Raw genomic sequence first — 26,010 nt, 5'->3', positions numbered from 1 at the left:
TATACCATCATCGGTACCTCCACCATATACCACCTCTGTACCATCAGTACCACCAACATATACCACCCTGTACCATCAGTACCACCTACATATACCACCCCTGTACCATCATCAGTACCATCACCATATACAACCTCTATACCATCATCAGTACCTCCAACATATACCACCCCTGTACCATCATCAGTACCTCCAACATGTACCACCCTGTACCATCATCAGTACCACCACCATATATCACCCATATACCATCATCAGTACCTCCATCATATACCACCCTGTACCATCATCAGTACCTCTATGGCACTCCTATATATTATCCTAATTTCCACCTCTGTGACACGTCCTATATTTTCCTCACTTCCACCTCTATGGCATCTCCTACATTTTCCACCTCCATGGCACCTCCTATACACCCCTTCACCCATCCCTATTCCACTCTACAGCAATCTTGGGGCACTCTGAAGAGCATCCTCCAAGAGCACCTTATATACCATATCCATATTCCCACCAAACTCGACCGTGTAACGCACAGGTTACACCTTACCTGAAGGAATAACAATCTCACATCTCAAATCAGGTAAAAACACACTTCGAGAGAGCATTAGAACCCAGTAAATATGATTTAATATTCTCCTGAACATAAGATTTTGAGGTAACAGCTTCTCAAACCCGCAGTACAGCCTTGAGTGAGTTGTCCCAGCCTTTGTGAATGTACCAGGACACAAAATAGGCCTGGATTAAAGAGCGAGACTGATCACGTGACATCCACAGGTAGGTATATACCTGTCCAGGTAGAAGCTGGTCTCATACCCAGCGGAGCAGCATTGTACAAAGTATGGTGGGCCAGCGCATGGGAACTATGGCGCTTTCTTTGACTGTCGTTGTCGTCGTCGCCCTCCTTATGGTCGTGTCTGTTGAAGGGTGAGTTACACCTGTTTTCTAGTTACATCAAGGTATACGTTTAGTTACATCAAGGTATACGTTTAAACTGTCAAATCTCTGGACAGGGAAATGAACAGATTTTGTCGTTTAAACGCTCTAAACATTTCTTTCGATATTTCCAGAAATAAAACGGAACAATAGGGTCCCCGAAGTGTTATCTTAACGAATTACGCATTATAGTAAGAATGAATACACATTTATTGATCTGGGTATGTACGTGCCAGATCCCCTGCTTTCATTTGTATGGAATGGCGCAAGTGTTGATAGTCATATTGATCGATATTGATCACATTCACAAAAATATCAAAACCACAATATAAGTCGATTATACTACACGGACACCAAGTAGAAGCTGTGCTCCTGGTTGTGAATACCTCACAGGTTTAACAATCAACACTGTCGTCTCAGGATCATTGTATCGAATCATTTTCTCTGAAACGCCATTCATTGTGACCCAGCTTCTCTCTCACATCAACCAGTATCAAGAAAATATTAAAACTGTGTTTGCAGTTATGATATATAGTTCCTACCAAATCATATGTTTAGTCCGAACACAAACGTCTAAGTATGTTGTGTGTGTGGTAATGCTGCAACAACATGGGGTATATGACAATTCCCGGGTATATGATCCACCCCAAGGCAAGGCTGGCTTACACAACAGGATATCAGTTTCCTCTTCTTTGTCGTTGTATTGCTTCGTCTGACATTGTTGGGGTAAGAAAGCTAGTGTCAGAGCGCAACGAAAGTAAACCAATAAAATACAGGATGGGGGATCGGACGGGGAGAAGATGGGATTAAGGGGGTAGGATGTAGAATTGATGCGGATGGGGCGGAGGCGGAGAATGTAGAGAGACGGGTTGTCGTAGAGGCAAGACCATATAGAAAGGAAGAAAGGGTTGGGAACGAGGACAGTATGTTGGGTTCATAGAAACAATCAACGCTTGTTCTGGTTAACGAACACTTGTTCTCAATCCACCTTAACTGATAAAACACATCTATACCTGGATGAAAGTGAAGATGGTTCCATGTTATCATCTCTGGATTTTTTCATTGTATTATATAAATCACTGAATGAATCCGACAGTGCATCCTTGTCCTTGTATTTACTACATATTCCAGAACATATACATCGTTTTGTTATCGTATGCCTACACAATCAATACAGATGATTAAACTTTAATCCACTACGCCACATCAGATCTCAAAGTTCCTTCCAACTAGGACGTCGTCACGGCAACCACGAATCCTGACTCTCACAGACCTGGGATATTATTAATGAGTCCCACAGAAATGTAAAAAATAAAATTAAATAAAAGTACATTCGTACAAATCTTTGAAGGGCATTCAGAAGTGGAATGCATAAAAAAGCAAGATTTATGGATGCCAACTTCGTTATTGTGAATAACACGACGTCTCCGAAACTCCGAAACGTCCTGTTATTCACAATAACGAAGTTGACATCCATAAATCTTACTTTTCTTTTGCATTCGTACCCGTTTTGATAATTAATGTCCCATAACCAAGTGTTTTCCAATTTTGCAATTGTCATCAAAAAGGCCCCTAAACTATGGATTAAATGCAAAGCCACATAAAACCATCGAACACAAAACATAAACTGACGGGCAAAAGAAAGTATACAGGGGTTCCAAATGTTGGCTAAAACTGAAACAAACAAGAGTTATTCCATAGCGACGTATTCGATACGGGTTTCAAAGGAACGTTTTGCTGCCTAGGTTCACAGTGTTTGGAGTCTATTTTCAGCCCAGTAATGTATTTACGGCGTTTATTACTTTGTGGTTAAATCTAATTTTCAAATTCTACGCTTTATGCTTTCAAAAGTTTCCTTTAAATCTGCGAGATCAAGTTTCATCATCTTCCTGGTCCGGAAATATCTATCAGTTATTTATACGATGCTAGGAAACTGGAATGTTCTATTGGTTCTTTTTTTCCCGTGTGTTGAGACACTTTATAATATATTTCTATTGCGCTATAGCTATGAATAGACTTCTATCTATCAAACACATACGTTACGTCATGTTTCCCTGTAATATGATACCACGTGAAAGCCGAATTAGCAGTCAGCTGTGATTGGTTGTGCTCGAATCCGGGTATTTTTTAACTTAACACACACGTGATGATACAACGTGACTTTAATGGTTTATGTCGGGTAGATATGTTGTGTTTGTCACGCCTCACCGATCTCGCGCCAACAAGCGGCCAACCGGATGACCCAGATTTTATCTACCAGAGCGAACCACAACAACAGCTGATTACATATATACATACTTACAACATACACGCACGGATACACACCGCGATAAACATACACTGTGGAGTTTGTGGCATAAAAGAACACAACTGACAACTCATCTTTTGTATTTACGACCCTTGAAGATCCGGTTAGAATTGGTCTTCAGCAACCCATGCTTGTCGTAAGAAGCGACTAACGGGATCGGGTGGTCAGGCTCGCTGACTTGGTTGAGACATGTCATCGATTCCCAATTGCGTAGATCGATGCTCATGATGTTGATCACTGGATTGTCTGGTCAAGTCTCGATTATTTACAGACCGCCGCCATATAGCTGGAATATTGCTGAGTGCGGCGTTAAACAACAAACAATGTATTTTTAAAGCCTACTCTTACAATGCTAGATCGATTTTTTAACCCACAACAGGATCTTATAATAACATTGCGTAATCACGAGAGAAGATCCTGTTCCAGGAGATTCGATTCAAGTTTCTGATGAAAACATATTTCGAAATGAAACTAAAATAGTTTTGTAATCACGGGTACACGGACATACGTAAGTTATCGAGTCATTCTAGATGTAACGAGCATCATATGTCGGCTAACTCTATAATTTTGTTGAAATCGACGTACATACGCTTTGATCTACAGTCCACGTTAGATATGTAGTAGGCAATCATTATAAAAGTGTTCTGCTCGCCGATAAATTGTTAGATTATTACAAGAAAAGATTAAATTTAACTTATGGACAAATTTTCCGATATAAATGCGGTGTTGATATTTTTTACTTGCATTGCTGTCTGTATGTGCGGGGTCTAAAATTATATATTCTCTTATATATGAACCTCTGTCAGGCTTGTTGACAAGATAAACACGATTAAGAAGACAAACGAATATTACTGTTACAACCTCTATATTACTGTTACAACCTCTATATTACTGTTACAACCTCTATATTACTGTTACAACCTCTATATTACTGTTACAACCTCTATATTACTGTTACAACCTCTATATTACTGTTACAACCTCTATATTACTGTTACAACCTCTACATAAAGAAACCGTTCTCCATAAAGCTGATTGGTTCTTTAACTAACGAACATCAAGAATGCCAATCAGGTTGAAAATGAAATACGTTCAAATTGTGGGTTCTTCGCATTGTACATGCATATTCAGCATCTGTTTCCCTCTTTATATTAATGATCGGTGGTTTCGAGGCAGGGGCGGTCGTGGTCATCATGTTATATATATATATATTTAAATTAAATAAGAAGAGTTGTAATTTTTTGCAAACAGCAAATTAGTTCAATGGAGACAAGGGTGAAAATGAATTGCAACCACATGACTTCTACCATATTTGAAATGCTGTAAATCTGAGGCAAAAGGGCAGATTTATTAAATCTAAAAAGCAACATGTCCAAGATACTTGTCAGCAATTGTTCATTATTTCAAAACATGTCGGTCCGACAGTCTGACAAATGGTAGTCTTGTGTCCAACCTTGTTATATGATAAATAGAACAGTTTACACGTGTACATACCTCCATTACTATGGCAACGGAAATCAATGACAGAGGTTAGCTTTCAACTGACATTCATATCTAGCTATGTATATCAAATTCTATTTAATAATTAACTCGGGAAATGCAGACATGGAAACTTATTGAGGCTACATATCCTCAACTACACCACCAAGTTGATGTCCCTGTTTACACTCAAATATTATCAGCTATGTAGATACACAAAATACGGAGCCAGATTTATTATACTATTCACACTTTGCTAAGGATCAAATCATGGATTCAACAGAAAACTATGATGTGGGGTAAAATTTGGTTTAAATATCTAAGCTTATTGTAAGCATGGATCCTAGGTTTCAGTATGTCACAGTGATATCCTAGTCAAATATTACAACAGTTCTTGCATTTTTCATTTACCTAAAATACAACATCGACATACTTTCTTGTGACCAAGTTCATATCGTACCACAAGTCACTTATATCCGTGGCCGTGAAGATCCGGGTTTGAATTGATCTTCAGTAACCCATGCCGTAACGGGATCGGGTGGTCAGACTCGCTGGAATATTGCTAAGTGCGGCGTAAAACTAAACTCACTCACTCACTTATTTCCGTGAAAGACCTGTTGATCTGTTGTGAATGGGGAGATGTATGGTTTAAACCTCTATTTCCTTAGAACAGGAAATCAAACCAATTCCATTTCATTTCTACCTGTATCTGTATATGAATGTTATTTTGAATGTGTAAAAGAATCTAACAAATGATGTTAAACTGTACATAAAGGAACCACTACCTATCCTGAAATCTATTGAAATTATATGGGGCTGTATATATGTACAGATCTTTTTTAAGAATAAGTCTATATTAAATAGTCGCTCCGTCAGCTCATGTTATACTTGAAATCGGCAAGTATGTTCATGGTGATATTGTCAATGGATAAAACCATAGTTCAATAATTTACACCATGGACGTTAATCTTAATCCTAATTCATCTGGATTAGGTTTATGTAACTGATCACATGTGCTGTGTATGGTAGACTTACTTCCTTTCAACACACTCTTGCAAACGAAACACACTATCTTTAAAATAACATATTCCAGTTGCATTTTTATGTAACCTTCTGTTTAAAATTTAATACTTTATTGTCCCCGGAAATATAATAATGCCTCATTTATGAAATTATCACAGCGTATCAGCAAAACAAATTCCATTCACTTTGATGAAACCCATCCGATCCAACATCCTACATTGTAGTGTATAGGGTAAGCAAAACTGCAAATTGCATTTTAGCAAACCATTACAGATGTTAACAAGACGTCGCAACCCTAAAATTAGTCGCCCAAACGCTGTCAACTTGCAAAACGCCTTCAAATTGTCATACCCGTATCAGAAACATCACACCTGAATAACCATTTTCGGTTTGCTTCTTATTTATCCACCGTCAAACATGGATGTATACTTTCTTTTAACCGACAGTTTTGTTTTTTTTAGTTCTCAGTGCATGCTGAATTGTTTTTTTTAGGGTTTTTTATTCACTTTTTTTAAAGTAAACACAGGTATCAATGCCTCGGTGCTGAATTGTAATTTAAAAATTATTTCGGGTTTTTTAACAAAAATATCTTGTTGTTTAAAAGTGCAGAGGCTAGGAATGAACAACGATTTTTCCTGAACGTTTACCGAACGTTTCATCTTCGGACATCGTAAGAGGTTACAACACCGTTATGAATTTTGGGAAACGTTCGAAGTGTTTTCGGATGCATACATCGGTAGTGGATACCTATACGTTAAAGGCACAATGTCAAACATTTTGGACAATATTTTGGCCTATATTATATATGTTGGGACATATGCACTCACTTAAGCTTCCTAGTGATGCAATAAAAGACTTATTACCCCTTACGACTTCCCTGAAATCGATAATGGAAGCTTTGAGGCGACAAGCTTCCAAACAGAGAACACTTACCATATATGGAATGTAAACAATTGCTCAGTACATCGAAAACTGTCGCACGCGGTGTTGAGGGTGTTTGCCGAACTGGTTTTAATTGCAAGTTCTGCGTTGGATATTCGTATAGAGCGCTCCAAGGGACATAACTCTATGAGGTTTGCTTGAAATAATGTTCGGCCGGTAGAGGGCGCGAGAGTCGACCGTTGCATTAATTCATTCGAGCAACGCTGCATTAATTCATTCGAACTTTTTGATTTAATATTGTAACCTAATACGTAGTACGTTCATTGTGCACAAGCTAAATACGTAATTTTATTTAGAATAAATTATATGGTAGCTTCCCTGAGGGCTGATAGTTAGTAACATTTAGAGAAATGCATTATTTATTTTTCGAGAAGTGTGGTGTGATACAGTGCCTCTAAACTAAATGAATACTCTGTGGGGTTCATGTTTCCGATTTCGTAGATTAGTCACACTCACACTATTGTATGTTTCATGCAGAAATTCAATGGAGTTGTTTATTTCAATGTATTATGAAGTTATAATACATATGTACGACAATGCAGCACGACAATGTCAGCGGATGTGGACTGTTTTGTAATAAGAAGGCTTTTCATGACGGCGGTCAGGCCACGACCTAACCAGATCCCGTCCAGATCCGCGATATTGATACTCGAGATATACATACCTTGACAAGAAACACGAGTAACATGGCACTAGAGTCACGTTCTGGAATGCGGACTGGTTTAATTCAATGTATTCTTTTATAAAGGCAGTGTAACAATGAGGCTTGTTGTTAAAGGTGGCCTGCGCTCCTGAGAAGCTGTCTGGGTAACAGGAATTGTTGTGAAAATGAGTTATTCTCTTTGTAACCACGGTCAACTTTAGAATGTACAGATGTATATGACAATTGGTTTCCAACAGCACTGTACCTGTGAAGGTCCGGGTTAGAATATTGATCTTCAGTAACCCATGCTTGTCGTAAGAGGCGACTAACGGGATCGGGTGGTCAGGCTCGCTTGACACATGTCATCGGTTTCCAATTGCGCAGATCGATGCTCATGCCGTTGATCACTGGATTGTCTGGTCCAGAATCGATTTATACAGACCGCCGACATATACCTGGAATATTGCTGAGTGCGGCGTAAAACTAAACTCACTCACTCACTTTATAACAGCACTAAAACCCATCTCCCTCAGTTAAACTGTAATTTCAAATGTACAATGCCATTATTTTGGTGTCCGCATGACATTACTGAGATAACATTTAAACCATACTGGCTCAATCCCTATATCATAGCTTTTGAGTCTGGAGAAGAAACGTACATTGAATGGAAACTGCTTTGTGTCCTTCGGCGCCAGTGTAATCAATCTTTAAATCTGTTGTTCACAATGAAGTTCATGTTTTTGTTCAACATAACTACTGTCACAAATACAAGCCATTGTGACGAGATGCGTAGGTCAAACAGCCATTCCGTATTGTTTGTTGCCTGTACAGGTCAGATCGTGATGACCTTACTGCTACGTCATAGGCCACAGCTGTGATTAGATGAGTAAAATGCAATATGCAGAAACACATCCGTATCGGAAGTCGTCTTCCTACTTGATGACGTTGTTTTACATAGTTCAGCTGCAGGAGTGTTTCATCAATAGTATTCAATACACATCCTGATTCAGAAGATGCTAAAAGAGTAGCGTCCCCTTGAAATGGCATCCGTTAATGTTCTAGCCTTCACTCAGTAATGTTTTTGTCATGTGGATTGCCCGGCAGTGTGTGTGACGTGACTCTACGCAACACTTGCCTGGAGAATGTCCTTTTGATATTCTTTGAAACTCTTGATATTACTTACCTTACACATCTGATCTCCAATTGACCCAGGCATGTTACATCCCTCCTACGATGTCCGAAGATGAAACGTTTGGTAAACGTCCAAGAGAAATCACCTTCAAACAGCAATTGCCAAAGAGGACTATACTGTCGTGCTTTAGAAATTACATACAATATTCCAGTTATATGGCGAGGGTGTATAAATAATAGAGTCTGGACCAGACAATCCAGTGATCAACACCATGAGCATCGATCTACACAACATGTGTCACCCAAGTCAGTGAGCCTGACCTCCCGACTCCCTAATCGCCACTTACGACAAGCATGGGTTATTGAAGACCAAATCTTCGAGGGTGCTAAGAAAGTATACATGTTTGATGGTGGCAAGAAATTATATAACTAATCAAATAATCTTGCGTTTATGTTGCATTAATATAATTAGCCCTACCCCATAGTAGACTACTGTTTCCTGATTGGCTTAAAACAGAGTGAAGGCGGGGCTTGTCTTGCCACTGATTTCAAATTGTTCAACACACCTTTTTGTCTTAATGATTAAAGAAGTTATTATTGATGAGTTATTTACAAGAAATGATGTCATTTCGATTCTAGCGATCCGTGATTATCACGTTGTCGTGTTGCTGCTGTAGCTGCAAGTCATCGTTCGTCACGATATGATAATGACTATTTCTGCTCTCAATGACTATCGTCGCCTTGATAATGACTATTTCTGCTCCAATGATACACAGAGGTCACCGCTTCACTGAGGACGTCGATATGGGAAACCCTCGTGTCATTATTTAGGGAAATGAAGGCTGAACACTGAAGCTGCTGTGTCACGCTGCTTAGCGTAGGGTAACCACAGACACCTAATCCTGACTAGTTACTAAAAGCGGGTGCCCCACAGGTGCCCTTCACGCAATTTAAACAGGTATTACAGCTTTATTGGTGGGTTGTTATATACAAGGTACTTCCTGGTACGTCCTCCGCTATTGGTTGGTCTAACCGACACAAACGAGTTTTTTTGTAATGGTTGTAACGCTCTCTGACTATAGGGCAATAGGGATAGGAATAGGACAATGGGTAATATTGTATTCAAGATGACACGATAGCTACCAACACAATGTCTGCACGAGAAGTTGGTTATCCCAAGATCTGAAACTTCAGGTTCCTCTAACATGTTTTAGTCAAACTTCTATTAATCCCACATTTTAACGATAAAATCCTCAGCCTCTTATATTAAAGACCTCAACCAGTATCTGAGGCGATAGAGACCCGCTCCCTCATGTTATAACCCTTAATCATTAACCCCATGTTGGCCAAAGTCTGTTTACAGACCCTGAAACAAATGTATGTGAGAAAGCCCATGCAAGTCTAGAATGTGGCAAGTCTAGATTTTCACAGTTTCAGGAAATGAAGAAAGTCTTTGGGCTCCTTTTCATTATATTTTATGATTATAATTTAGGAACCTTTTTTCTGTAAAATATGTTCAATTCAGAGACTAGATCTTAGTCTACCCCAACCCTTGTTTGTTAAATTCTTCAATCTATATATACCAGTTTCTGTGTGCTAAATTAATGACGTCAATCTGTATGGCTCTCAGGTTGTAGTGTTACTGGCCTCCACATCAACCACCCTACATCCCTGAGATGTACATCACGCACTTACCAGCTAGGGATATGTCTACCCGGCCGTCTTATACAACACACATTCTTGTAGTCTCGTAACGTGAGACCTAACTGCAATACCCTGAATGCTATACGTGATAGATGTATAGAGTAGCTCTGAGTAGGCCTGGATTTTAGCAACACAAACAGGGCGTGACCAATTCATGTGACTGAAAGGTTGTTGTGTATGCTGTTCAAACAGCGTGTAAAATAGATTTCTGTAGAAATTGTTTTTATATATATATTCCATGGAGACGTTGCATATGAATGTCGACTGATCCGGGCCCAAACGCAGCCAACCTGCTGTATGTATGCGTGTATGTAATGTACTGTATGTATATACTGCTTATTTACATGAGGCGTAAAAAAGCCTTTTACAAAACACTAAGCTATGGAGTCCTAGAAGGGACATTGTCGCATTGTCGCACTTCTGTTAATATGGCCAGTTTTGCTTGTTTTTGTCAGGGCGACAACGCGATAATGCGACAACGCAACAATATCACTTCTAGGATTCAATAGTAAGCAGTATGTAGGTGTAAAGTGGTGCTGATCTATGGAATCCTGAAAGGGACATTGTTGTTTTCCAACCTTACAACAAACAAACACGGTGTCACAAGTTACAACCCTGATAGCTTGGTTGGCTAAACCCCCGTCTGTGATTACCCTGGATGTATGTTACGGTTGACTTGTGTATGCAGGATGTAAGTTACGCTTCATTGAACTTAAGTACATATACAATGTACATCATAGCTTGATACGTAACAAAGGCTTTATGGATAATCTGATGGAAACATGCCAGTTCGTGTTTATATAAACGCTTTAATTGTACAGGAAGGCGAACGTGACACACGTGACAGGTACATTTGTACCTATATGCAGTATTTCCAGAAATTATTGAGAAAATTTTTGTTTTCTGATACTGATAAATGAAGGACAAAATAAACCGAAGAAGATTTAGAAATATTGAGGATATGAAGAAAGAAGTGGTCGAATATTTGGATACGCTGTGAGACGATTTCCTACAAACTTTGAACGGTAGTGTACCTAGGCGCATTCACTCGTGCATTGCAGGGCAAGGAGGTCTCACAAAGTACTGAAAAGACACTTAGACTGTAAGAGAATCATATCGGAATATATTTATTTACGTAAAACTTATATAGTTTACATACATGCATCAGATATTTGCCGAAACAACTTCCTCAAGCATACACGTTTATGGGCATCTCTTGCTTGTTGCGACCCGTGAAGATCCGGGTTAGAATTGATCTTCAGTAGCCCATGCTTGTCGTAAGAGGCGACTAACGGGATCGGGATGTCAGGTTCGCTGACTTGGTTGACACATGTCATCGTATACCAGTTGTGTAGATCGATGCTCATGCTGTCGATCACCGGATTGTCTGGTCCAGACTCGATTATTTACAGACCGCCGCCATATAGCTGGAATATTGCTGAGTTTTGCGTAAAACTAAACTCAATCAATCAATCTTGTTTGTTGCAAGGAGCGACGTTTCGAGGAAGATCTGTACACCATTATCAATCTAAACGTGATAACAACCAAGACGTACATATGGATATCATGTGGTGACACGCAGTAGATTTACAATAGCAGGGGCGGTGGGGTAGCCTAGTGGATAAAGCGTTCACTCGTCACACGTTTGTAGTTACGACGTCTCGTGTTGAAAACGTCGTTGCATAATGGTGACAACATCGTCTGCTACGTTCCTGTGATCTTCCCCTTCAGTATGAAAGGAGAGAAAACCACATACAGGAGTAACCAGTGTTAACAAAACGTAATCATATAATGCTTAACACTCTTTTGTCGTACAAGTTAAGTACAATGGTATACTTTGTCGTTTCAGAATCGAACATGTCAAGTATTCGAATGTAAAAATGCAACAAGTGTCCTAAACGATGAAAGGAAATGATTCTGTTTTAAATGTGTCAGGTTATATTCAGCGTCAGGGTCTTTGTTGCCTTGTCACGTATATTCGTCGCTGAAATTGTGCTGTTGCACGTGATCCGTCAGCTTGAAAGGCGTGACAGACAAAGCACCTGTCTCATCACCTGTGCATAGCTATTCAAGAACGACCCCAGCCAAGTGGCAGCCTAGACGGGATATATGTCACCAGCTATGTACACGTGAATAGTGTGTGATTGATCCAAGCCGTTTTGGTATACGTCTTTATCAGTGGGCTCTGCTAGAGTATATAGAAGCCAAACATATACGGCTTTGTAATGAGTGGCATAGTTATTGCCTTCAACAGCCGTCCGAATTGAAATCAAATTGTGCCACGGGTGAACCATGCGAACAGATCTTCCCTATCTACATTTTGTAATATATTTTGACATAAATGACATGTTACAAATCGCAAATACTCAATCACAAAATGCTTCAGTAAATTTGCAAGAAGGTGTCTCAGCGCTTGCAAGGATGCTAGATAAGAAAACTTGTTTTCGGCATATTTTTAGAAAGTTCGGTCTTGGGACGAGTGGGATATATGTTAGGGCTGTTATTATGTGATCTGTCTGGGATAGTGTCCAGCTGATATTTCTTGGACAGCAAATAGTTGTACACGTCACGTTGAGACGCTGGTCAGTTATGCTTCCCCGGGTAACCATATATAACATTGTGTGTGTTTGATATGTTTGTGTGTGTGTGTGTGTGTGCGTGCGTGCGCGCGGTTTATTGCCGTACTTATTAAGCAAGAACTGTGTCGCCTGTCTTCGATGTGAGTGAATGTAGTTTTACGCCGCAGCTGGCTTGCCACACAACGTAATGAGTTTTACACATTTTGTTGTTTGTTTATTAACGCCTCACTCAGCAATAGTTCAACGATATCATGACTGGCTGTAAATAATCAACTCTAAACCAGACAATCCAGTAATCGATATTGTGAGCACCAATCCGCCGCAGGTGTAAGATAACCACGTCACCGAGACTAACCGTCTAATTCATTTGGTCGCCATGTTCGCCCACCACCTGCTGCTGGGGGCCAGTTCTAAATCTGTATCCAAATGGGGTCCTCAAATAATATTTAGTCTCTGAAATGAAGATTCAAATAAATTTGGTTAAATTGCATTTTAAAGTACAATTAAAAGACCCCAAAGAATATCTTAAAAGTGAAGAAATTTAGACAATGAGAATGTAATGCAGACCTCCATTAAAGAGTTCGCTCGTCACACCGAAGACCCGGGTTCTATTCCGGACATGGGTACAATGTGTCAAGCCCATTTCTGGTGTCCTACGCCGTAATACTGCTGGAATAATTGCTATCAGAGGCGTAAAAGTAAACCCACTCACCTATTCTTCCTACAGAGGGCGCCGCCACGGTCCTGACCATCGATGTAAGTACACAGAGACCAAGGTCGACAACTGCACCCGTACAGTGTACTACCCCATGCCCTGACCAGGAGTCGTCGGAGGAGAGTCAGGAGTCGTCGGAGGAGGACCCCGACCACGAGGATGGTGCGTTGACAAGGAAACGGCGTTCGGCGGACTTCTATTTCAACTACTGGAGATTGTAAGTGTGTGTCGGTTTTCTAAACAACCAAAGTCAGCTAGTCACAGCTAAAAGCTGGATTATATAAATTCTACTTATTACCTGAAATCTAAAATCAAGATGAAAACAGGTAGGTGATATGTTTTGAGATAATGTCTCCGTATCTGATGTTGCAGTCGCTACCGACGTCGGTACTCTAACGTGAAGTGGTGTGAGAAGACGGTGACGTACACCTGTATTATGTACCGCTGCTACATCGCCTGTTGTCCTGGATGGAAGTTTGACGAGGAATTGAGAACCTGCTCCATCCGTGAGTTGAAAAATATTTTTCTTGACTTGTTAAACATCACTAGAAATACGCTGTATTGGTTTCTAAGCAAACAACGAAGCTTTAAGTCATCCTGTTAAAGGAATATGCTTGTACAGATCCCTGAATTTCGACAAATGCAGCAGCGCACTATCGCTGTCGATGATGTCGATATTGATGTCGATGTCAGTGTCATGATTGATGTTGATGTTGATGTCGGTGTCATTGTTGATGTCGATGTTCATGTCGGTGTCATTGTTGATGTCGATGTTCATGTCGGTGTCTTGGTTGATGTCGATGTTCATGTCGGTGTCTTGGTTGATGTCGATGTTCATGTCGGTGTCTTGGTTGATGTCAATGTTCATGTCGGTGTCATGGCTGACTGCGATGTTCATGTCCGTCTCATTGTTGATGTCGATGTTCATGACGATTTCATTGTTGATGTCAATGTTCATGTCGGTGTCATTTTTTATGCTGATGTTCATGACGATGTCATTGTTGATGTCGATGATCATGACGATGTCATTGTTGATGTCGATGTTCATGACGATGTCATTGTTGATGTCGATGTTCATGACGATGTCATTGTTGATGTCAATGTTCATGTCGGTGTCCATGTGGATGTTGATGTCGGTGTCCATGTTCAAGTTCATGGTGATGGTGATACGTAGTTGATATTCATATCAATATTGATACCAGCTCTGATACTGACGTTGACGACGTTGCTGTTGCAGGTGTCGATCCTAAGCCCGCTATCGAGTGTATGAACGGAGGCACGGCCGTAGAGGACGACTCAGGCCCAAAATGTGAATGCCCCTCCATGTACACCGGCACAAGATGTGAAGAAGGTGAGATCCTCTCTCGACTCTCCGAAAAAATAATAATGAATCAAACAATTTGTCTCACTGATGTGTGATGTGTCTTTGTTTCTTCTCCAGTTAAATGTGATCTGGAGTGTATGAACGACGGTATGTGTGACGTCGTTGGAGGACGTCCACGCTGCGTGTGTTCAGAACACTTCAACGGAACCCGATGCGAGAACCGTGAGTATTAACCCCTCATCACAACATCTAAAGAATTGTACAAAATACGCTCATTGCTTCTGGCCTTGCTCCAATGCTGAGCATGTCTAGTTAACCTCGCCATATAATATGCCAGTCTCGATAAAGACGACAGTCTAAGCACGTCAGTCTTACATTCGGAGACCTAAACTAACGCTTAGTTTCTGACTGTTTACGATTTTGATAGATATAAACAATTCCTTTTAAATTGAAAAGGAGCCCCAGTGAGATGGGCGATTCAGAACCTGAGGATATCTGGACTTCATTTAGGGCTTTAGCATTGCAGGGAGGGTTAGGCAAAAAAAAAGAGAAAATAATGAGGTTCAGGGGCTGTGAGACTAAGGGACACCTTGTTTCATTATATTAACTAGGATTTAAACTGATCGACTGTTCCATATAGACTTGTGCACGCCTCGTAAGCTTCGATCTCGCCATGGAACACGATGACGTGCATTAAGTGAGTCACCTGACCCTCTGATCTCGTTAGTCGAATTTAATCCGGATTTTCACGGGGTCAAAAAGGTCAGTGATACAGACATTTCACGGGAACACATAGTGGAGATACTGGAGAGGAACACAGGGAAGCACACACTGCATTGTTTCTGTAAAAAATAGGTGGTTACATTTTGTCACCTGGCTGATGTGACCTGATAATATCCAGACACTGTATGTCATTGCTAATGACATCAACCACTTGTTTGCAGCCTTGAAATTGTATATGTGTATTTGGAGCCCATTCTCTGTTTGGAAATAATTTTAAAAACACCCCAAACCCCCAAAACGTGACCTATCTAAACGCGCAGCGATAAAAGCGTAACATAAGGACCTGCGGCATAAAACAACATTTACTCACTCACCTTTATGTCTCCAGCTGTCTGTGAAAATGGCTGCGGAAGTTACGGAAATTGTGTGGCTGAGGACGGGGAGGCCAGATGCTCCTGTATCCATGGTTACACGGGAAGGAATTGTGATCGACGTAAGTAATTAGGTTCAATCTTATTTCAGAAACACATTTTTCTTTTTTGGGTTAATCAAGTATAAATATATACGTTATTTCTAAGGATATACTCCTGCCCAAAACGGTTGTCACCCCCAGCCTATTAATAAAATTGAAGGGGTAGATAACCATTATATATGGGTATATAAGTATGTTGTTTACCTTTTGGCTCTCTCATTAAGTAGGGGAGCCCGCGTGTCATGTTTTCACTGTAAATAACAGACATTTAATCCACAGGTGTTCCCGAGCCGGAGAAGGAAGGCGATTGTCCGCCCTTGACCCCAACTTCCGTCGGCACATGCGCAGTGTCATGTGAAGTAGACTCAGAATGTCCGTTGAAGCAGAAGTGTTGCAGTAACGGATGTGGCCGGTTGTGTGCCCATCCTGCCAACTACACCTGTCCCTATCTAGGACACAACTACAAAATCGGCGACATTTTCTACCCCACGGCTTGTGACGTTTGCACATGCATGACCCCTGACCCCAGTAAGCCTTATGGTGGCGCCAAGTGCCAGCGACAGAGTTGTCCCCCCGTAGAGAACTGCCAAGAAATCAGACAGGATGAAACCAAATGTTGCGAGTACTGCGCAGGTACGGAAGTATTCGATCGTACATCTTAGTCAAGTGAACTGAGATAGCATTGTGTGGATAGATCATATGAAATGTGCGTATGAAGATTCCAGGGTAGCGTTGTACAAGGCGATTGTACTTTGTAGTTCTAAGGTGACCGTGACCCCCATATCTTAACATAAACTTAGAAAGTCTTAGCGCTAAGGTGACCGTGACCCTCATATCTTAACATAAACTTAACAAAGTCTTAGCGCTAAGGTTGTTTTGTACAGAATTCGCCCCTAATGCCACATGTTGGTCGTGAGCGAGTAGGTGGGTGAGTGAGTGAGTGAGTGTTACCACACTTTTATCAAACTGCCAGCAGTATCATAACCGGGCATCCAGAACAGACTTCACACATTGTACCAATGTGGGGAATCGAACCCGAATCTTTGACTTGGCGTGCCACGCTTTACTCACCGGGCTACCCCTTTTTGTCTTTTACGCGGATTTCGTGTCCGTGATTTACATGATTATACATCATCGCACCATGAATGCGTGGCTCGATGCTCATGCTATCAGTCACGGGTTTTCCCGATTCAGGTATATCTATATATAGGCCACCGTGATATAAACTACACAAACGAACTTAAAGAACACTCGAATCTTTCATACAAGTAACGATAATCCGCTATGCCAGGATTATTTCTGGTAATTTGAATGAATCTAGTGTTCTTTTGAGTAGACTAGATAGAATATTGTTTCCTTGAACCTTAACAACATTAACCTACTAATAGCTATATAATTTGTACCCGGAGTTATGTATGCCTTGACGAGTCATGGTTTGAACTGGTCACCATAGGAAAGGACGTTTGATAGTCTGGGTGGAGCCTATGGAGACCAAACTTTTTCAATCGCAGTTGCAAAAGCACATATTTTTATTATTCAAAATCGTTGTTTTTGTAAAAAAAGATAAGCAAAAACATCTTGAAACAATGTATTCTTTGTTGAAGTTTCATGTTTTCAGATTCTTGAACGTAGACATATTAGACAATCCAGACAATCACATGAACCAACAATCATACCAGTCCAATAACTCCCTTCAATATTTCTCCACTAAAGCGCCCAATGTAACAACGTCGCTAATAACGACGGTGTACACGACGTCCTCAACTACCGAGGACCATACCTTCTTCACCGGTAACAACACCGTTGTTTGTCGATGTAGTGGGATCACTGTGTCGCTTCTGTAGCGTCTTCCCTGTGCATGTCCATGGAATTGATGTTGCCACTGACGTGTGTGTGTGTGTAATGCCATGTCGCTCGTGTGTGTCATGACGTTGACGAAAAAACGTAAGACGATGCCTTCCAGCTGAATAGCCATTAATATGTTTGATCAATTATGTTGACCATTTGATGTTTGTGGTAAAGGCCCTCCGATATATCTTTTATTTTCTCGTTGTATCTGTCAACTAATGCTCACGTACATCTATATTTGACGTTGGTGCAACCTGCATGTATATGTCACAGCGATACACACGTGCATGTATTTTTCACAGCGATGTACACTTGCATGTGTATTCGACGGCGGTTGGCATTAAGATCTACACGTGTACTTTTCTAATACGGGCTGTACACATGAACGTGTCTGTAGTGGCGGAGGTGTATACGTGTTTGTGTAGGCATCGGACGTGCACCTGTCTAGTTCTAACGCTTAAACACGTGCACGTGTCTGTAGCAACGCTGCTACTACAATGGTATAACATAAGTGCATGTGTACGTGGAACCGATCTATATTCGTGTGTTTACGTGGATCTGTAGTATCTGTACAAACGTGCATGTATTCGAGGTCGTATTGAAGTACTCATGCCTTCGACCGCCTCCGTGGTGTAGTGGTTAGAGTGTCCGCCCGGAGAGCGGAAGGTCGCGGGTTCGATCCCCGACCGCGTCATACCAAAAGACGTTAAAATATGGTACTTGTTGGTCCCTGTCTGGCGCTCGGCATTAATGGGTACAACAAGGACTGGTCGGCTCGGAGTCAGTATACTGTGTCTGAGTAGGGTATTCATGCTTCACTGCGGCATGGTATCTCAGTGGGGTAGCACTATAAAACCAGCTTCAGTCTGGGCTAGTACAAGCAGCCGCACATACACATACACACGCATGCACGTCGTCAAATGAGCGAAATATTCTCAAGTACGCCCGAAAAACCCAATTTCACCTCACCTCACTCATGCCTTCACTTGCATGTTGTGTCGCTGCCCATGTGTCTAATCCGTGTCTAGTTGTCACAGTGGGTTTGGGTGTTGTTTTGTATTGTAATACTTACATAGATAATGTAGATTGAAATATGTTAGACATTATAACCACCTTTAACACCAGTGTTTCCGTACAGCCCCACTAACAGATTGTATCCAATAACTAGTATTACGCTCTCCTTTAACTTCACCTAATCATATTCAAGCTTGTAAACATTTTCACCACAATTCTGTTTTACTCGTATTTAATTTACACGATTTGTTGTTTCACAGATCCAGCACCAGTGAAGCCAGACTTGTATAAGGGTAAGTAATATCTGTGAAAGAACCTTTCAGTGTTTTTTTTTGTGGATAGAGCGAGATGTGTTTGGCAAGTCAGTGGTTTGATTGTACCTAAAAGATGGTGCTTAATGTTTCCCTGGCTGACGCTCGGCATTTCTACGCCTTTAATTGGCATGAATGTTAATTTCTTTATTTCATCCAATAACATTTGAATGATTAAAACAATGCTAAGCGCCAAATAACTGTAAGACTTAAAACATCTGGCTAAAGTACTTTTTGTAGTGAATTATTTCGAATTTATCTCAACAGTATGTATCAGATTTGACATTTGTAGTTTCTGAGTCAGTTAATTCTTTTCGAATGTCAAGTCAAGTTGAATTTAGAGATGCTGAACATTTTTTCACAACTTATTATAAATGTTAGGTCGTCATGCATTTCCACCGAAATTGTTTCTTTTCCGAGAAATCTTAGACTACGTTATTTTTAGAGAACTGCATAAATTTGTCTGTTTCACAGAGCCCACGTTCTTAAACTGCCCTAAGCTGCTCGTCATCGTCGATGTCGCTCAAGACAAGAACAGGCGCGTCTGCCCCAGGAACTAACCGCACGTGATCACAAGGGCGTTGCCCTCGAGGTCCGAATGTCCAAGACACGGTTCGTAGCCGGCATTGGAGAGCAGAACTTCGACACCGTCATCGCAACGTCGTCCCGGGACTACAGAGGGAACTACGCCCGGTGCGAGTTCCATGTCAGGATCAGAGGTAAGGTTTGTTTGTTTAACGTCACACACAGCCACGTTCCAGCTTTATGGCGGCGGTCTGTAAATAATCAATTCTAGTATGATCACCACAACAACATTTCTGGAAACTGTTTCCAAGAATGTTGAAACGAGTTTTCATGAATACTACCTGTTAATCTTTTTAAATATAAGGGGACACTGAACTCCCGTTTAACAATGTATACTGAGTCAAAAAAAGAAACTTCACAAAATGTAATTTGAAAAATAATGAATAATTTTTCTCTGATGATACATCTATGTATCCGAAATGGGATCCCTATCTTTCGACTCTAGAAAAACGTTAGCAAAACCCACTCAAACCCATCCATTCGTCGTGCAAATGACGTTAGTGCCAAATCAGGTTTTGCACGTGCAGTCGATCACGTGATCTTCGCATCGAAGTTTTCTCCATATGCACGTGTTTGCATTGGCCTCAAGAATTGAAAAAACACTTTTAAACCACAGTTCTAACGGTACTTGAAATGCCACGATTGTCAAATGTGCAACGTGAACGTGCCGTTGTCATGTTGCAAGCGGGAAGATCAGTTATTGACGTCGCAATAGCAATGGGATGCAGCCGTCGTACTGTGTATGACTTGCGAGGTCGTCTACAACAAACTGGCACCACTTCTGATCGCCAAAGGTCGGGTCGTCCACGTGTGACGTCACGAGCAGAAGACCGTCAAATCGTCCTACGTCACCTACGTGACAGATTTCTGCCGGCTACACGAACCAGGGCTGAGATGTTTAGAGGTCGACTGTCCTCACAGACCATTCGAAATCGGTAGCGGGCTGCCAATCTCCATTCTTGACGTCCATATCGTGGGCCAATATTGACGCCGTTTCATCAACGTCAACGTCTGCTGTGGCCAGAGAGACTGGAATCGAGTCCTCTTTAGCGATGAATCCAGGTTTACCCTCAGATTCGCGGACGGCAGGCATAGAGTCTGGAGACGACGTCGTGAACGGTATGCCCAATGTTGTGTACAGGAAGTCGACAGATTCGGGGGCGGAAGTTGCATGGTGTGGGGTGCTTTCTGTGGGAACAACCGTTCCCGTCTTCTGGTCATCCGTGGAAACCTCACAGCTGCTGCTTACCGCGACCAGGTGCTCACCCCTGAACTCGTTCCTTTCATGGCGGCTCATGGCCCAGGTCTACAGTTCCAGCATGATATGCTCGGCGGCATACCGCGATGTTGACACGAAATTTCCTTCAAAACGCTGGAATCAACGTCATGGACTGGCCATCGAGGTCCCCTGACCTTAATCCAATAGAGCACGTTTGGGATGCACTTGAGAGAAGGCTTCGTGGTCTTAGGAACCAACCTCAGAATTTGCAGGAACTTAGCGATGCCTTGCAAGAGCAATGGCGCAGAATCCCCAACCACGTGTTCACAAGCATCAGGCAGTCGATGAGGAGACGGTGTTTGGCAGTGGTGAATGCGCGGGGCGGCCATACACGATATTGAACTGAGAAATTTCGCATTTTTATTCTTGTGACTTGACATTCTGTATACCCATGTTTTGGAACGGCGGTGTAGCCTAATGGAACTGATTATGGCACTGTCAGTGTATCGAGTACATCACACAGATCTCAGCAATGAAATAATAACAATTTAACCATCTTACCACCTCTCCTTCTTTTATAGTGCCCTGAAGAAAGAATGTGAAGTTTGACTCAGTATATATGTTACAGTCAGATTGTGAAATGACTAAAAGATTCAGTCATTTCGTGAAATATCTAAGAGGTTCAGCTATTCAACTATCCCTACTACTCGTTCTCTTTCTTCCTGGGTTAACCTTGACATTCTCTCTATGTGACTTTATGTGCAGTGATATTGCAGTGTTGGACAGGCCATTTATACTGATTTTTCGCACGATCTTTCCCATCTATCCGACTAAGACATGTGTTTCGTGTTTCTGAGAGTCGGGCCACAAAATGCGTTTTGGCGATCTGTTTCGTGCATCACGAACATTGGCAATCGTTATCAAGCACATTTACATCAAATTTGATGGAAACGTCCAAACCTATTTATAATTCCAATAGCGAAATGGCTGATCCTCTTAGTCATTTCACGAAATGACTGATTTCACAATCTCTCTGTAACATATACACCCGTTTTAATGGTGGTTAAACAAATAGGACAAAAATGGTTATTCGATGGTGATGTATCTGGTTTGTACCTTAAGATTGCAATATTTCCGCGATCAATTTAGCCTATGTCATGACGATGTCATGTTGTTTTCCCAGACGTACACGCGCCCAACTTTACCTACTGCCCGACGGACGTGTTCCTCACCGAGGAGGGACAAGCCACGTGGGTAATGCCCAAAGCTGTGGACAACGTCGGCCTGGTCCGTCCACCAACCTCCCGCCATAAGTCCGGAGACGTCTTCAAGAAGGGAGAGCACCCTATTGTCTTTGTCTCCGAAGACTACGAAGGGAACATCGCCCGTTGCCACTTCTTTGTCAAGGTCACTGAAACCGGTAAGAAACACAATTTTCTGTCATGTCTACCCATCCCACTACATCATGAAGGTGTGTATTTCCAGTTTGTACGTCTACTAAATACATAATCATATTGTCATGTTTCAATCAGGATTCCAGATCCGGATCCTATTCCGTAGCCATCTCGGATCCAAGATTAAAATAGTAATCTGATGGTCAAATTGAGCGAGCTGACTGTATGATTCTTTGCGCTTCGGTGATTTGGTGCATGTAAACACTGGTTTGCCAGTCCGTATTTGTCATATACATCCCGATATGATTAATTTCTCGAGTCGCTCACCTCTTCGTTTTCTTATACAGCCCCGCTCATCAACCAACACCATGACCGAGACGTCAGGGAAAAACATGCCATGTATATCGGAAGTGGCATAGCACTCCTCCTCCTCCTTGTTGTCATCGTCATCGTCATCTTGCTGTGTTGTCGCCGACGTAACCGGGAGCCTGAACCCACAGCTGCTGCCCCGCCACCGCCAGCCTACGAGAACGCCATCTACACGCTAGGGGGAATGGCCATGCCCCCTGCCTACAAGGAGAAGCCCCCAGTGTACGCGAACGAAGCCATCCCGGAGAAGAAAGAGAAAGCGATGCTAGAGGAAGATTACACCCCTCTGGACACCGGTGACCTGGAGGTTAGACTGGGCATCGACAACCCGTCTTACCGGATGTAGGTGGCGCAACTCTGGTTGACCCCCAAAGTTGACTTCCGTCTCTATTTGTACACCGACGGACTTTATGATATTCTGCTGATATTATGTAACATTTCTTCATGTCTGCCGCGCCCTTCCCCTACTCCACCACATACATGGAACATGTCTTTGACGCCCATCCCAAAACAAACTTTGACCCCCGACCCAAACCACATTCATGAAATATTACTTTGACCCTCAAATACCTATAAATTTATCGCTATAGGGCCCCTAAATAATGTAAATAAAAATATTACTCATTCGCTTTGTCATTTTTCATGACAATACCAATTCCCAACCCCGTCTCAATTTCAACCACACCCACCTCCCACCCACTTGACTTGTAAATCTCAAGTTTCGTAGGTCACCACTTACAGGCCCTTGTCAGCCTGGTGCAATTACTGCTTAATGACTTCGGATGTTCTTTCCTGTATCTATCGTCATTAGATCAGAATTACAAGAATCTGTTCAGATTCTCCTATGAAGCACTGCATCGCAATTTTACACCTTTCGATTTGATACCATATACTCATAATCATGCATTTATTTTTGTTTTGTTTTATTCTGAATTTAAATATAACATTCACGAGGTTTTACAATTAATGATGATTATATTTATCACGAAACCAAAAAATGTAATTCTGATTGCAAAATCACGAGTCTAAACTAACCAGAGGTGCGTGTTGAACACAAACTGGTTATCAACGTGTTGGCTGGGCCACATGGAGGACTTTCAGGCATAATATGTTTGACACGAATCGTGATGTGGCGTACGTATTTTTATATGTATCGATATGTAGAAATATCGTATACTGCTTTTTAAGTTTGTATTATTGTCGCTATTCCTATAACACGCCTACAGCAGTATCACGTTCAGCTTGGAGGATTTGAGAAAAAACACGAGGCATCCAAGAGTGCTGTCCCTTTAGTCTCGGTGCACCAGGACTCTCTTACTTGAGGAGTAATTATGCTCTTATGCAACCATTTTCTGATGACAAATGTCTTTCAAATGCTCGGATTTCCGTGATATAAGAGGTATATCACTGCCTACAATGGTATATCCGAGATTATTTTCGTTGCGTCTCTTTGACAACGAGGCTAAGTAGAACAGCAGGCTATTTTTATAATAATGTTTTATAAGACGTGTTGCAAATAGATCGCTATGCTTTTACGTGCAATTTTTCTTCACTGTATCAAATGAGATGAAACAGAATGTATTGAAATGCAAATTTCACGAGCTATCTGTGATCTGTATGCAACTCAAGTACTTCAAGGTTTCCTTGATCGTATTCCAACTGTTAACGATAAACCGGACTATTAATACAACGTAAATGTCCCTAAATGTCCTTCAATACAACCTCTGAGCATATATGCCATGTCCGGAGCCGGGACAACGTTAGAACTGGGTACTGTTTTCTATAGACATATTGTATTAACCCTTGACGAAGCTATGCATGTTAGTTTGAAATCCTTAAATTTTATGTTAACATTACACATTCCGTTGTTTGTTGGCGATAATGTTTGTTGGGATTAGGATAAATAAACTGAAATAAAACCGGAAACCAATTAAAACCAGTGTTGCTTCTTTTTAAAGTCCTTCGTGTATAAATCAAAAACTGTGTCATGTGTCGTTTTTCCGAGTGAGCGCATGCTGGTTTACGCCGCAAATACCTTGTGATATCATATGTTCCACATATTGTCCGACTGTGGTTTAACGCCTCAGTATTCTAGCTACATATCGGGGGGTACATATCCATGTCTTTAATCCAGGCTGGAACTGAGTATCCAGTGATCAATATTATGAGCAGCGATCCACACTGTCGGGGCAAGGTGACATACAATCAATAGGCCTGACTACCCGGTTTATTTGCTGTTGACGAGACCTGTTTTAACCAGGGATTCCATAAATACAGACAGCATAACGAAGACAAGGACGGGAGAAGATGGAAGCCATTACACCTGTGTTCAAGGTTACACTACAGCAAATCAGCCTTCAGTGCAGACTGAATCACCCGACAGCTGTTGTTGGGTGATTCTGTGTAAGATTTTTGTGTTTTTTAAATGTGAGTGAGTGAGTGAGTTTATTTTTACGCCGCACTCAGCAATATTCCAGCTGTATGGCGGCGGTCTGTAAATAATCGAGTCTGGACCAGACAATCCAGTGATCAACAGCATGAGCAGCGATCTGCGCAATTGGGAACCGATGACATGTGTGAACCAAGTCAGCGAGCCTGACCACCCGATCCCGTTAGTCGCCTCTAACGACAAGCATGGGTTACTAGTAGAAGATCAATATTCTAACCCGGATCTTCACAACGGGTCTTCGGAAAAGGAGTTGGCTGGGTTGTTTATGTTATAATTTTGTTGCTTCTTTAAGGCCGGACCATGCGCACATGTGCATGTAATAGCTATTAACACTTAGTTAATTTCTTTTAAAATATAATGTTACTATAGGGGAAAATGAGAAAATATTTGGTTTCGTGTTACCCTAAGCAACGGAGCCAGCTGAAGGAAGGGGGATAACTCCACTTTGCTAGAGGATCACATGGCGGACTGGGTATTTTACTAACGCTTCCACGCGACTCTCCGATTACGTTCATCCACAAATTTGGTCATCACATGTGTTGCCACGCACTTGGTGTGTCACCAGCATCGTGGAATGAATGTTGATATTGAATTAAATTTTATTATCCCAGGACATCCTTCTTTGTGTTCAAACAAACGAACGTTTACACATCTCTTGTAAAATACCCTGGGAGGTCAAGCGTCTATCTGCATCTGTCTATCACTGTGAGTGCGAGGTTTAAGGTCACCTTTTGCAGTGTTCTAGTTATTTATATGCAGTGTGCGAAATACTTTTCAAATTTTGCTAGCCAGTCGGACTAGTTACGCCTGAAAATTACTAGCCCACAACATAATTCACTGGCCCG

The 26,010-nt window shown here is 41.5% G+C and overlaps 1 protein-coding gene across 2 annotated transcripts; it reads left to right on the top strand.

Moving 5' to 3' along the window:
* The first annotated feature begins 773 nt into the window (after nucleotides 1–773).
* LOC124290616 (neurogenic locus notch homolog protein 2-like) lies at nucleotides 774–24,655 on the top strand. 2 transcript variants are annotated; one of them, XM_046727383.1, is made up of 10 exons: nucleotides 774–924; nucleotides 13,470–13,674; nucleotides 13,830–13,963; nucleotides 14,695–14,808; nucleotides 14,899–15,003; nucleotides 15,893–15,997; nucleotides 16,256–16,609; nucleotides 19,099–19,131; nucleotides 19,624–19,868; nucleotides 22,137–22,208. In XM_046727383.1, exons 3-9 carry the CDS (start codon nucleotides 13,894–13,896, stop codon nucleotides 19,707–19,709), a joined length of 867 nt encoding a protein of 288 aa, XP_046583339.1. In that variant the 5' UTR covers nucleotides 774–924; nucleotides 13,470–13,674; nucleotides 13,830–13,893; the 3' UTR covers nucleotides 19,710–19,868; nucleotides 22,137–22,208. The 2 variants fall into 2 exon arrangements, with proteins under 2 accessions (XP_046583339.1, XP_046583340.1); XM_046727384.1 differs by lacking the exons at nucleotides 774–924; nucleotides 13,470–13,674; nucleotides 13,830–13,963; ... (1 more) ...; nucleotides 14,899–15,003; nucleotides 15,893–15,997 and adding an exon at nucleotides 22,695–24,655 and having other exon boundaries at nucleotides 16,427–16,609; nucleotides 22,137–22,373.
* Nucleotides 24,656–26,010: the final 1,355 nt, after the last annotated feature.

The sequence above is a fragment of the Haliotis rubra genome, unplaced genomic scaffold (genome assembly GCF_003918875.1).
Source record: "Haliotis rubra isolate DU_JTF1 unplaced genomic scaffold, ASM391887v1 Scf47, whole genome shotgun sequence".
NCBI classification, from domain to species: domain Eukaryota; kingdom Metazoa; phylum Mollusca; class Gastropoda; order Lepetellida; family Haliotidae; genus Haliotis; species Haliotis rubra.
The sequence above is the reverse complement of the archived record's forward strand: the minus strand, read 5'-3'. Positions and strand labels throughout refer to the sequence as shown.